Source organism: Nyctibius grandis, chromosome 4 (assembly GCF_013368605.1).
Source record: "Nyctibius grandis isolate bNycGra1 chromosome 4, bNycGra1.pri, whole genome shotgun sequence".
Classification (NCBI taxonomy): Eukaryota; Metazoa; Chordata; class Aves; order Nyctibiiformes; family Nyctibiidae; genus Nyctibius; species Nyctibius grandis.
The window spans coordinates 15,405,613-15,419,928 of record NC_090661.1 but is presented as its reverse complement, the minus strand read 5'-3'; the positions used below and the strand labels follow the sequence as shown (position 1 = coordinate 15,419,928).

At 40.7% G+C, this 14,316-nt stretch overlaps 1 protein-coding gene across 1 annotated transcript in view; it reads left to right on the top strand.

Moving 5' to 3' along the window:
• The first annotated feature begins 2,136 nt into the window (after window positions 1–2,136).
• Window positions 2,137–14,316, top strand: part of ABCC8 (ATP binding cassette subfamily C member 8) — an 83,498-nt gene continuing 71,318 nt past the window's right edge. The window contains exons 1-4 of the mRNA XM_068399396.1: window positions 2,137–2,373; window positions 3,793–3,934; window positions 6,497–6,618; window positions 12,128–12,294. Of these exons, the coding sequence (XP_068255497.1) occupies window positions 2,178–2,373; window positions 3,793–3,934; window positions 6,497–6,618; window positions 12,128–12,294 (627 nt within the window). The 5' untranslated portion in view covers window positions 2,137–2,177. The remainder of the gene's footprint in view (window positions 2,374–3,792; window positions 3,935–6,496; window positions 6,619–12,127; window positions 12,295–14,316) is intronic.

The window sequence follows — 14,316 nt, the reverse complement described above, 5'->3', positions numbered from 1 at the left end:
TTGTAATCCAAGACACTTCCCCGTTCCATCACCTTTCTGTTCAGGTGGCCAGCACATTTTGGAGTCACCTTTAGCTCTGTGATGGGTGCACATCTGTTGTAGGACCTGAACTGAGACCATGAATTTTGAACCACTGTCTTAATTGTATACTCTTGGCTGCATTTGAAAACCATTGAAAAGATAATTTTCAAATTCCAAACTATGGAGTTTCCTGATCTTTTGTTGTTTGAAAAATATGTTTTAAAAATCTTGTGATTGACACCTTGTAGTAAAGGAAGATGGTCTCAAGGTTCAGAGACTGTGCAGAGCTCCGTTCCCAGATTCCTTTGGAGACTTTGGAAAACTTCAGTATCTGTGCTTAGTGAGTGAGGGTGATGATGATTCCTCCCCCAGATCTTACCCCATGATTTCAGTCTTTAGAGTGTAAACTGTCAAGACTTCTTTGCTGCTATTTGCTCATCTGTAACGCAGAGCCCTTGTGTTCCTTGGGGCCTCAGGAAATACTAAAATATAAATGATTTTAAAATTATCTGTGTGTAAACTGCACGTACTCTTTATTAAATAACTATTAGGATAACAGAGATGAGCTTAACCAGAAGCTCAGATGAATGCTGGGTTCTGTCCAAAACTTAAAATAATTATAGTCTTTCCAGTGTGGGTGTAACTTTAACATTTGAAAACACATACACACAGGATTTGGCTTGGGGTCTGTCTTTTAATTTTTATTCTTAACCACACTACTGTAGCTACAAAAGACCCTATATAGGAAATAATAAGTTGCACGCAGACAATTACTTTTTCTTTCTTCTTGTCTAGTAGCAAGATCAATAAAAGCAGCATGACAAAAAGTAATTTGTAAGTCTATTAGTGGAGCTGTCTGTCCTAGAAATTGAACGTGCTGTTATGTTGAGCATCCATAGCTTGACCATTAAAGGAGAAACAAGGAAATTTTTCATTTATGGCATCATTTCCCTTAGAGGCATTTAGCCAACTTGTAGCTTTTGCAGTTTAAACAGTTAAGCCTGGATATATGCGCATTTCTGTTTGTAGGATGTGGCAAGTTGTATTAAATACTCAGCTAAGCAATGGATAAGCATGACTGGGAATGAAAGGAGCTCCAAGGTAAAGGATTTGGTTACAGATTTTCATGTTGAGTATTTCATGGCTACATACCAGAGATATTTGAATCTCAGGCTTTGACTCAACCTGTGCTTGGAAGTGTAAGCCACGTGCAGGCTTCTGATGCACAGCATGTTTTACTTTCCAGTATTATCCCCCAGTGTGGAGGTATTTGATTAGAGTTTTTGTTTGGTTTTGGCTCAGCTGAGTCTAACTTCTACTCAAGACAAAAAGGTTAGAAAAGTTTGATGCATAGATTATTTTGGTATACATAAAATTGCATAGGGAGTGATGTGGAACCCACTCAAATTAATGGTCTGATTCCCACAGACTGCAACAGTCTCAGAGTGTGTGGGGGGAAGTTTGAACTTGAACTTGGGCTTGAACTCAGTTTAGGGGTACAAAAAGGTAAAGTACAAACGAAATAGCTGTTCAGGGTATGATGCTGAAGTCTCCTTTGAGGACAGGGTACAGCTGTTTATACAGTTTATTAATATCTTCATCATAGTGGAGAAAAAAGCGCAAAGCTGACAAGGTTAAAAAAAATACACTTCTTGTAGTCTGTAGCTCCTCTGTCACCACTAATTTAGTGCTTTTTTTGTAATGTTCTGTCTTATTAACGATGCATAAAATGCTGAATTACTGAGAAACCTGGAACACTCTTTTATGTTGCTCTGAGGTAACCGGGAGCTGTCACGGTGCTTTTGCGTGGGGCTCTAGTCGTGTCAGGAAAGGGACGGACCTCCCTGCAGTCCCGGACCCCATCTCTACCCGACGCTCCCTCAGCCCCTCTCGGGGCCTCGCCAGGCCCCCTCAGGGGCTACGGGGAGCAGCGGGCGCTTGGGGTTTTTTACCTTATCCCCGCCCCTCCTCCCCGGCCGGCCCGGGGCGCCAGGGCGGGCGGAGCCTTAGGGCGGGGCGGGCTGTGAGGGCGGGACGGGCCGCTGAGGCGGCGCCGGGGCGGTCGGCGGGGCCCGCCGTGGCTCGCCGGCAGGTGCGGGCAGAGGTGCGGGCAGAGCCGCCGCCAGCGCCGCGCAGCCCGCGCCGGCCCCGCCTGGATGTGCGCGGAGGCGGAGGCGGCGCCTGGCTGCGCGCAGGGTCCCGCCATGGCCTTGGCTTTCTGCGGCGACGAGGGCAACTCCACCGCCTACAACGTGGACCACGGCGTGCTCAACAACGGCTGCTTCGTGGACGCGCTGAATGTGGTGCCACACGTCTTCCTGCTCTTCATCACCTTCCCCATCCTCTTCATCGGTGAGTGCCGGCGGGGCTCCCTTGCCCTGTCCGCCTACGCCGTGCTGTGTGCCGCCCCCCTTCCTTGCCTTCTCACCCCCGCCCCGCGTCTTGCTTTGTCGTGCCGGGTCCCCGTCCGCCACCCCCCGCCCTGCTTTGCCTTGCCGTGTTTCCCCCCTTTGCCTTGCCTTCTCGCCTTGCTGTGCATCTTCCCCCCGCTCGCCTGGCCTTGCCTAGCCCTCCGTGCCGTGCGGGCAGGCGGGAGGCTGCAAAGGCTGTAAGGACGCGGTGCGAGCTCCGGGGTGCTCCCCGCGACCGCCTCTGCCGCGGCTGCCCTCCCGCACCGCCCGCTGTCCCGGCGGCTCTCCGCTCCCGGCAGCGGTGCCCGTTTCTCTCTGTCGGGGGCTTTCCGAGGGGGGACAGCGTGCAGGTGAACCCCCCTTGCGCAGGGGCTAGCTGGTTGGATGCTGGAGGAGGTTGCAGGCTTTGACTGGCAGCGCGGGAAGCAAAAATAAATGTGCTATTAAAAACCAGAAAACCTGGCAAGTAAATCTTACGTTATCAAATAATATTCCCTGCAATTACTGAAGAGTTATAGCAGCCGGACAGGCCTCCTCGTTACTGGTACTGACTAGGAGGGCTGCCCGGCTGCTGTAACCCTTGCCATATCTGCAGCGGATAGTATATGATAACATAAAACTGGGGTTACCAGTAGGTGGCCTGGTGGCTTAATACATGCTGCTGTCACTACTTTGAGTACCATTCTGGTCAGCCTGGTCTGTCCTCTAGATAGCCGTGGCACGAGCTGTGTGATTTAATGCTCATTTCTGTTGATGGTAAAAGGTCTGGTGCTGAAATAACAGCACACTTAAAACGAGGTCAGCTGAAGAACTGCTTAGGGTAATCTGTGTTTATCTGGCTCTTCTCAGTATTGCTAATTTTTACCTAGATCAAGAGAATGAGTTACTTTAAAAAAAAATTGTAATATGAGGTGTAAATTCTTTCATTAAATGCGTTGAAGTGAAGAAAAAATAGCGTATGTATTATAGTGTTCGTGTGTATTTTTCAAAATGTTCATTTGTCATTCATTTAGACTGTTAATATATTTGAAAAAAGTTTAGTGCATGTAATTACTTGATCGTAAGTTGCTAAAAGTATAGGAATTTAAGGCTGTGTCCTGTCTACGTTGTTGATTTTATACTGTATGAAGTGAAGCAAGGAGAACACAGTTCTGAAAATATTCACATACATGCATGTATAACATGCATGTATGTATAATAACAACACAATTAGGACAACACAATTATATGTATAATAACAACACAATTGTGTCAACTTCAGTACGCTAGTTTGTTATGTGTATGCTTTTCTGTATGCAGGAGCTTTGTATGTCACTCCAGTTGTTAAGCAAGCTCTTCATAATTTTCTCTTCCTGTTTAGGATGGGGAAGTCAGAGTTCTAAAGTACATATACATCATAGCACATGGCTTCATTTTCCTGGCCACAATTTACGCTGGATACTGACTTTTATCCTCTTGTTTGTGCTGGTGTGTGAAATTGCAGAGGGCATAGTGTCTGATGGGTAAGTGTATGTCTACCTTCTCCCAATAGCACTGAGCATTTTAAAGGTTTCAGGGTAGGTATCTTCTCCCTGTCTAAATTCTTATCCAGACCATGTTCCTTGTGGCTATAAACATGTAGTCCGTGTTCTTGGTGATTAACCTACCGACCTTGTATCAGAAATTCCACAGACCTTGCCAAGTTATGTACACAGGCACAACTGACCTTAATCATTTTTAGTTCAGCTTAATGACACTATCTTTCCAAAGAATGATCATAGATAAATCCTAACAATTCAAGCAGATGGTGACATTTCGTGATATGTTTTATGTCCAAGGACCCAGTCCCACAGTCCTTGCTCAGGCAGAACTCCCATGTGCACAGTAGGTCATACCGTTCCCCTGCAAACTGAGTTCTATTCATCTTAATAAAAGGAGCGGATCTACTGGGCCTTATCTCACACCCCATAGAGTTTCTTCTGATGTTTGTGCATTACATCTGATCTGTTACCCTGAGCAGAGCAGCTCACATTATATGAGCATGATCCATCATCTGTTATTCAATTTAGGATGTCTTTAAACCGTAATCTGTGGGGAAAAATTATTCCAAGTGAAACGAGTAATACACGAGAGTCATTTATAATGAAAAAAGCTAATTTTGTATAATGATGACTATGATCATCTTCCTCTGAAGAAAGGTCTCATTTTCATAACTATTGTGCGTAAACCCAAGGATTATAAAGTTGAAGCTCCTCGTTAAATAGAGCAAAACCTCTCTGTTTAGCCATCTATATAACAACTATCCACCAACCAGTGTGAAAGGCACTGCAGTATTCTGCTGTAGAAGCTGATATCATCATTGTTGTTATAACTTCTCTAAAATATATATAAATAGGATGTTTTTCAGTGCCAGTTATTTTAAAAAGATTTTTTTTTCGTGCTTATTCAGAGTTATCAGGGTGTGGGATGCTTAGAGCAAAATCTCCTGCTTTTCTATTTTGCTCCTTAGCAATCCCTCTCATTATGTTTATTTGCTATTTAACTTGACTCAAAATGCTACTGTTAAGTAATAAGTGTCACCTGATGAGAATCAAAGCTCCTAGCTGTACTGGGGGAGTACCAGCCCACGGTCATGCTGCTCAAGCACTCAGCAGGCTAGTGAGTGCTCCATTGAGTAAGAGCAGATTTTGAGACTCATCAGCTTTCTAAGACCAAAATGGATCATGTTGGTAAGGACTTTTGACAGCAATTGCGTGCCAAAGTCTTTGGCACCTCAGCAATAGATGCAGCCTATTGGAGATATGATTATATAGGGGAATTCCACCAACTTCTGTCTGTGAAATAAATAAATTTAAAAAAAAAAAAACAAAACAAAAACAAAAACCTCCCACTCCTGCAGTGTTACCTGCTGAAGCTTAGTCTGTCTGAAGAATCTGTTCCTGTTGCTTGTTTTTCCTTGCTGAGAATTCAGCCCTGATGTACAAAACCCCCTGGCATTACTAGGATTTCAGAGACTGGAGAATCTTTTCTCATTTTGCTGTACACACACACAACTCATTGTCAACAAGAAGAGTTAAGTGTTTATGCCACAAGTCATCTGCAGAGTTCACCATGATGTCCATGTGAGGGAAGGCTTTCCTTTCCTAGTACAGATGCAGGAAGTGGTCCTCCCAAGCTCCTATGGATCTGTTAGACATTTGGGATGTTCTACTCTCAGACATGTGACATCCTGTAATGATCTCCAGCTCCCTGACAGCACAGTCCCTTTTGTCTCTCCAGACTAGACAAAGGTAGCTTTTGCTGCAGCAAGAACAAATCCAGAGATGCTAATTTATTTTCCATGAGGTTCAGAGGACAAGGTGTGAATTTCCCTGAGTGTTTGTGTCCTGAAGACTTCCTCTTGGTGCCTCTTCTCCTGGAGTTGGTTGGGAGACAGAGGAAATTGTACCTCTTGACAGCACAGGATACTCTACTACTTTTGTAAAAGAAAGACAAGGGGAGGAGGAGAAGATGGCAAGTACGAGGAAAGAGCTGCTACCTGAAGCAAAGGGTCAGGAGAGTTTTGCTTTGTAGGACGAATCTGTTGTAGGTTTTGTTTGTTGGCTGGCAGTCACTGAAAACAGAACTCACTGTAATTCCTATGCTGTGGTGCTGTTTCTTCTCCCACACTGGAAAAAGAAAATGAAACATGTCCACAAAATGTTTCTGTAGAAAATCTTAAACTGTGCTGTCAGTTGGTCTTATCTACATATTTTGATGGACAGCTCCCAAACTAGTTTAGCTTAAATTAACTTTTCTCATTTTGGAGCTGAGCTGCTTATCCTAATTTAAACGATATTCCAGTTGATTTCAGTAGGAAATAGGAGTACACACACTTCATTTTCAGCATGGGAGGAATTTGAAATCCAACTATGTGATTCAGGAGCATAAATCCAATTGAAAATCAGCACTTTACATCCATAACTCATTCTAGAAAATCCTACATCAAGGCTGTGTACAGGATACAATTCATAAATTAAAAGGGAAACATTTAAATAGCTAAGAGGGTTCGATTTTAATAGATGTTCATTTTTTTTCTTTTTAAGGGTTTCAGAATCGCGCCATTTACACCTGTACATGCCGGCTGGGATGGCATTCTTGGCAGCCATCACATCGGTTGTCTATTACCATAATATCGAAACATCCAATTTCCCAAAGTTGTTAATCGGTACGTCTCACAACTTACAAGACTTGGAAATGTGATTGTGGTGCTGTGTGTCTGTTCCTTCTGTGACAGGTCATTGCAGTCTCGGTGCTAGCTTGAATGGATAAAGCTACACCTATATTCTCATCTGCTGGTTGCCGTTGCCAGACTCAGTTCTGAGTTTTCCTGAAACAGTTCGTTGTTTTCAATGCTTTTAACTTCTAATAGTATTCTGTATGGTGTTCTCAGGGATCCAATAGGCCAGAGGCTTCTCTAGGAAAAACTGGTTTTGTGGGAAAAGTAGCACATCAAACTCTTAACTCTAAAAGCTATCCAAATCCCCCTGCTTGTCACTATGTTGCATTGAAGCATGATAGAAGATTAAAGCCATCTTTGTGTGTGTGATCTGTTGAAATATGCAGGGAGTCAAGGGAAATGAATGACATCCCTGACTTTCAGTATGACCCTGAATATATTACTTTACCTGTTTGTTCTTTCTGCCTGTTCCTAAAACTCCCTTTGTAAACTGTTTTAAGACCTTTTGAATGGAAAATGCTATGTATGAGAAATACCTAGTATACTACATATTTTCTGCAAGATTGTAAATAAACTAGCTAGCTGTAGAAAATCCATTACTGCTGACAATCATGCAGTTGGTGACGTGTTCTCTACTGTTTAAGTAGATTGCAGACTGTGGATATCTACATGTTTAGTCATCCTGTTAGCTGTTATTTCTTTGGTGGTCCTGGTTCATGTTTTGTTTGGGCTGGTTTTAATGGATTAATGAATCCTGCTAAGGTATGTCTTGTGTCATTGTAGCTCTGTGTATCAAAGTTCTGTTCTAGTTTTTGTCAGGTGGCAAAAAGTCAGTAATGACTGGACTTGAGAAAGCTTTTAAACATTAAGAATTATTTTGAACTGCATGCTGTGGTAAGTTAGCATCCCCTTCTGCAGAAGGAGCCTGTAACTCCTGTTTTTTTTTAAAAAAAAAAAAAAAAAAAAGTGGTGGTTCTTCAAAAACTTCAGATTTCCATCCAGGCTTGGCAACCTTTATGTCTTCTCATTTGGGGACTGCTTTTCCTCTTGTACCCTTCTTTTAAGTAGGATCTTTTTTGTATTTTATAACCAGGTGGGGTCATTCAGTTACCTTTTTTAATAAGTCAGCACAGTCTGTTTAATGCCTTCTCACAGACCTAGATGTTACATCTCAGAAAGCATTGTTAGCCTGTTACAATCACCTACGGAAAGCACGCAGTGATTTTCTTGGGTGTTTTTTTTTTTTTCTTATTTCAGATGTATAACGCAGTGTTAAATAATTTAGTGTGGCTGCCATATTTCTGTTGTTAAATCATTGACAAGTGTAGCACAAATTTACAGCTGGTAGCTGATTACCCATTTTTGCATATAGTTCCTTCTCTGTAGAGATTTCTCTTTTATGATAATTTTGTTTAGTATTTAGAGCGCTGATGCTGGATAAGCTCTGGACAATATTTGAATAATAAACAGTTATACCGACAAATACCAGCACTTAAGTAAGTGTTGTTGATATCGAAGTTAATAATTGTGCATTTTCATTTTGCAAGAATTTCCAAGGAACAGACTCCTTTAGAAAATCTAATCTTAATAGCTAACTCTTAGGCAAAAAAGAAAATCAAACTACCACAGTCTTTGCCACTTAGTTGGTCTGATTTTAATTTTAATCCAAACTCTTCACAATCTGAGGGTCTTTGATTTTTATTTTATTTTTGGTTTTGTTTTTCTTTTCATTGTCCTGTGTTTGTGTGAGAACCCAAGACAGACATTTTTGGAAGTCTCCATCCTTTATTCTTGACTGCACAAATTTATTGTTATCTAACTGTGAGGATCATCATCTTTCAATGTTAATTGCAACTACTCTGTATTGACAACTGGGACAAGGCAATGATAACTTTATGCAAATTAGCCTAGTATGAGATAGTTAAATTACACCTATACTCAGCTATCAACCCACTAGAGTGCAGTGTGACCATGAAGCAGCTTTCTTTCAGAGCCTAATATAGATGAGGTAAATGGGAACCATGAGGAGAAGCTTAAGTTGATGATAAACTTTTTGCTGAGTGTATGAGAAAGGAAACGGAAAGAAGGTTCGTTAGTGAAATGTTGTAAAGGAAACCTAATGTTACACACACAGAGAGTAAAGTAAATGACCTGATGTGGCATCTTCTGCTGCTTCTAAGCATCAGTGAAGTTCCACCTAACTGCAGGACATCATCTGTCTCAGCTGCAGGATCAATGCTTACACTTGCGAAGAGTTGGCAGCCATATACAGCAAAGGCCAACAGAGCCTTACCCAAACATTACTAAATCTAGTGGGGAAACTGTCATTGATGCAGTGCAGAAGACCCTTAAAGGTCTGTTCATTAATTTTGAACAGGATAAAATATTCTGATCCTGTGAAACTTTGAGACTTTTTTTTTTAAATCTTTTTCACTCTGTGCCTTAAAGAAACCAAGTCCATTTGTAGTTCTTCAAGAGGCAGATACCATAACAGACATGGGGATTAGCACATTCCCTTGGGGTATGCAAGACAAGGATGCGAAGTTCCTGTATTGCTCCTGCCTTTGAGCTCTATGCCCAGGCTGTTGGCTGTTATGAAGTAGTCGTTCTTATCATCTCTTATCAAAAAAAAGTTGACAAGGTTTGGAATATTTATTCTCTGAAGCTAATGATTGAGTTCAGGATCCCAGTTGAGTGTCCAATCTATTGGAACACTTGGATCTGGTCTGAATCTGGTTTTCTGTGTGTGGTTTTGACCTGTAATTAGATTTCAACAAACAGCTTTTCCAGTGTAGTTTGCTGGGGAACTCTCATAATAATGCTAATTTTGGTGCTCTTTGCACAGTGTTGCAGAATGGATGCATAACAGTTGTACAGTTTAACAGGCACATTTTACAGTAGTTTTCATACTGAATTGGAAAAATCTGCCTGCTTTCTCAGCGTTCAAAATATGTAATTGAATGGTGGCATCCGATTGCACTATTGTTTAAGTTAGTATTTCTTTGTTTTATAGATAAATAAATCTCAGAAATTAAACAGTAGGAGAAAATTCTGAAATAACAACAGGACTTTGAGTTTTTTATCTAAAAGGGATGGTAGTATAGGAACACATGAATTTTTTTATTTAAGAAAATTGTCTTTTTTTTATCTATTGTAATTATAGGACTGCCTTACCATTCCAGACAGTAATCTAGTTTTGTAATTTAAATTTCTTGTGCCTTGACATTGTAGTTAATTCCCTTGGAATTAGTTTATTGTTTAAAATGGAACTTCCTGTTATTGTATAAATATAATGCTTATTGCTTAGTACACAGAATTTCCCTCCACGCAGACACAGTTTAGTTAATAAATCCCATCCAGTTAAGCGTATGATTTTTCAGATCTTGGGCTTAATCCAGTAAAGGTGTAGAACATTTTGAGTTCCACATTGCTTAATTTTCAGCGGTCTGTCCCCAGGTGAGAATCTACACCCTGGTGTTGTGAGTTGAGGTAGCTTACATGGCCCAAAAAAAGCAAGGTCCAAGGCACTTAGAATAGATCAAAAGCAATGAAGTAAATGAAAGTATGCCTCTGTGGTCTGATCACTAGACAGTTCAGGGCAGTGGAAGTTACTGGTGATAATTTCTAGAAATTCTCAGCCAATATGCAGTCACCAGCCAGCTGATAAAAACATAGCTTAAAAGAAAGAGCCGTAACTGTATTTTCCAAGGAGCCTTACCCTGAGGGGCCTGTGAACATCTGCTGGATTGGATTATATACATCTGTATTCAAAATTGAGAAGTTAACTGAATAGACCCTTATTTAAATCGTAAATAGGAGAATGGCTCTGCTAGTTCTTATTTCTTCTTCCAGGACCTCTGCATAGATACCGCTTGGGTTGGTTGTTCTTTCAGGTGTCCTTTGCTGGTGCAGATTTTCAGTGTGCTATGTTTGTGTAAGTCCTCTTCACTCTGAGAAGGGTGCATTCTCAGCATGTTGTAAGAAGAATGAGACAAAACACAAGGATTAATAGATTAAGGTGGATAGGAGTAGAACAATGTGGAATGTATTCTTGGATTAAGTGAGATTTTAGAGTTGGGCATATCACAATTAGGAAGGAATAGTGCCTCAAAGGTAGGAAACAGTCTGAAGCAGGATGAGGAGGTTAGATTTGATGCAGTATAAGTTGGAAAGATGGTAGGAAGCCTCACATAAGGGTATAGTTTTATAAGAGGGATTCTGTAAGTATGTCTCTTAAATCCTCTCTGCAGCTGCATCAGCCACTAAAATACAGTACCAAAATACCTGACCTCTTAGTGCTTTCTTACAAACTGGCCTATTAATTTTAGAGGGAGCTAGACTCTCTTGGCAAATGTCCTAATGCCCAGTACTCCTGTACTGTTCTACGTACTGTCCTCATTTAAATGAGAGTTTTGAAATTGATTTCCATAGAAGCAGGATTGGCAGCCCAAATCCCATACAGACTCTCCATGTTGAATTTAGTTTTGCTTGGAAAGGGTAGCCCCACAGTACATCCCCACAGGGCTTTTTAGGGTGCCTCAAGGTAGCTGGAACGCCACAAATCCTTTGCAATTTGTGCAAGTTCCTGATGATTATCCATATTTGTAAGTTATACTTGCAGTTGCTAATATCTTGGTTGAAGACTCTCTGGTGTTGCATCAAGACACTCAGAAAGCATATCCACACATTTTCCTTGGCAGTTAGAGCGCATTCCAGCTGTTGCACCATGGGAGATCGAGCAGCAATGAAAGACTCATGTAAAAGAACATAACCATAGAAGGTATTTCCTTAAGAATGGGGAATAGGAGCTGGTTTATGGGGTGGGAATAGTATGGAGTGTGTTTTCAAATCACCAGAGCTTACTGCAGGGATTATTTATCTGTAACTGACAGTAGCACTTTTAGACAAGAAGTTCAGTAGAACTCTAATTAAAGTTGTGTTGTACAAATGCCAGAACATCCTTCCTTGATGTGCCTGTGTATCTGCATTATAAATTACATATATGGAATTTGCATTGAAAAATAGAGGAGCAGCAGTTTGGAGAAAATATTTTAATATCTGTTCCTGCATACATCCCAGAGATCAGCAGGGGGAATTAGATCAATTTTCCTTCAAGCCAAATTCATAGCAGTCTTGTAGCATTAACTAAATTTGAAAAGCATCATTCACAGCCACCTTCACTTGTGGGGCAACTCCTTCCCTTGAACTCATCATGCAGATGCATGTTTACAACAGATGGAAATTTCCTTCAGCAGACTTCTCTTTGTGAAACTTTCCAAATATCATTAAATCTAACAGGAAAGGCATTTGGAACTAACATTTATATTAATATTTTCATGTTTGTGGAATTGAATTAAGCTGCTGTTTTGACTTGAGAAACGTCACTGTCTGGTTTTATATATTCTTGTTGCACTCTTTCTGAATGAATACTTAATACTGCTATTGTATATTTTTGCAACTGTGGAGCTGATTAACTTTTTTTTTTTTCTACCTACAGCATTGCTGTTCTACTGGACTTTAGCTTTCATAACTAAAACCATCAAATTTGTAAAGTTCTGTGATAATGGGGTTGGATTTTCTCAGCTTCGATTTTGCCTCACAGGACTCCTGGTTGTTCTATATGGAATGCTACTAGCTGTAGAAATTAATGTCATCAGGGTGAGGGTAAGTTAGTATCGTAAGTCTCCTTCTGTGTGTTTTTTAAAAATTTTCTTTGTTCCTCTTTTTGGGTACTTACTGTGAAATGCATTTCTAAAGGAGAGAGAAAAATCCACTTAGAAATAGAAATATATTTGAGAATCAAAGATTAACCCAACTTTATTTGGCCAGATGAATCCATAATTTAAAAAAAATGCAAGACTCCATTGTAGTTAATTTAAGATGAATTTCGTCTGTTCAAGTTTGTTTTAAAAATGTCTATTACGATTCACAGTTTCAGTCATCAGAAACAAGTATTTCTGATGCAAGGAAAGACTGTGTGAAAGGAATGGTCTGCTCTATCAGAGAATATCTTAGACACACAAACAGTAACTCTCATGTTCCAGGAGACAATCACAATAAGTGATTTATTGGGGCAACAGGGGTTGCTATCTAGCCTCCTAGCTATATTTTTTTTCCTCCTTTGTGGTGTCTGCAGTCGTAATCCAAACTGGGAGATGGCTTTGGAGACTGCTGGATAGATAAATGCTAAAGTTCTTGCCTTCACCCGTCCCTCACTTAACTGTGTGCACAAATCAAACTTAGTCTCAGGAGGGAAAGAAACTTCTCCGTGGAAATGTTCTTGCTGCTTGCCTCACATTAGTATGTGAACCCGTTCCAGTAATGCATTCAGCAATGTGAGTTGCATTTATCACATATTTTTCTGTTGTGATTTTCTTAGGGAATTTTGTGTGTCTGTGTTTATTTGATAACTTAGGACAAAAATATGTCTAAAAGCAGACTTTTCAGTAACATTTTTGAAAGAAAAACCTCAATGCTGGACATTCAGTGTTTATCGCGTAAATGAAAAACAGTGGATTGGCTTGTGGGAAAAGTGAAATTCAAATGTGATATCGGAGAGACTTGCTCATAAACCTCCTCATAATAGAACTGCATAATTAAATGAGGCTTAATCACTGTGGAATTATAGGCCACAAGGAAGAATAAAAAATGGTCACTGACTATTGTAATCTTTTTTTGTTCTCTTTGTTTGGATTTAATTATTAAAGGATGTCATTAATGCATAAAATGAATTAGCCAGCAGTATGGATTTTTTACTGCCTATTATGTCTATGGCAGAGTTTGGAGAGCCAGGCTTGTTGCTGTAGCTGCTGAAGGAAGGGATTGGGATTCATGGAGAGCTGGCCACTGCTGAGGGGGAGAAGGGCTGAGGGATCAGGGGGGGAGAAAATAAAAATAAGGGGTGAGGCCTCTGTGTAGCAGAAACAGCAGACATTGGCCTCACCTTTCTTCTCCTGCCTTCCTCCGTCTTCTTCCAGAAGACGGAAGATTGACTGACTTTCAATCCCAACTGTACCTTCTCCTTTCCTTCCACTGTTCCCCTTTTTCCTCTGGATGGTCTTTCCCAACCCCATCACCATTTTTTCTAGGATCTGTGAATTATTTCTCCAACTATGGTTGGAGAAAAGATAGCAGTGAAGCATAATCAGAAATCCTACTAAGATTAATAGGATTTAGGTACAGTCATGAGTAGAGATTGAATGAAATATGTGCTTGAGTACTTTTCAGAAAGGAAAAGTGTATTTTTAAGAGGCTTGGCTTTTCATTCCCAAAAAATGAGCGATGTCTGAAAAAAAAAATTTACATTGACAGTGGGCAATCATCAGCAGTCTAACCTTGCTCTTCCAACATTTAAGCCAATGAAAACATGTTAGAGCCATATGCACTCTCTAGTTCAGTGGTTTCCCAGACCTGTTCAGGACAGCAGAGGTAGCTCCATGTTCTGAGCTAACTAAATGTGAGGCAGTATGGTATGGAAGATGAATCACTGTGACAGCCTCAGGGCTGTGCCTAAGCTAGTATGTCCCATATTGCGCTGTCTGGAACGCAGAGGGAGAGGCTGGGGCTGTACTAGTTGAAATGTGAGCATTTTTTTTCTACAAGTAAGCAAATTTGTACCCCATAAACACAGTAATATAGTGAATGTTTAGGCTGATTTGTTTCTAGAGTGGATGACTGATTTTCCTC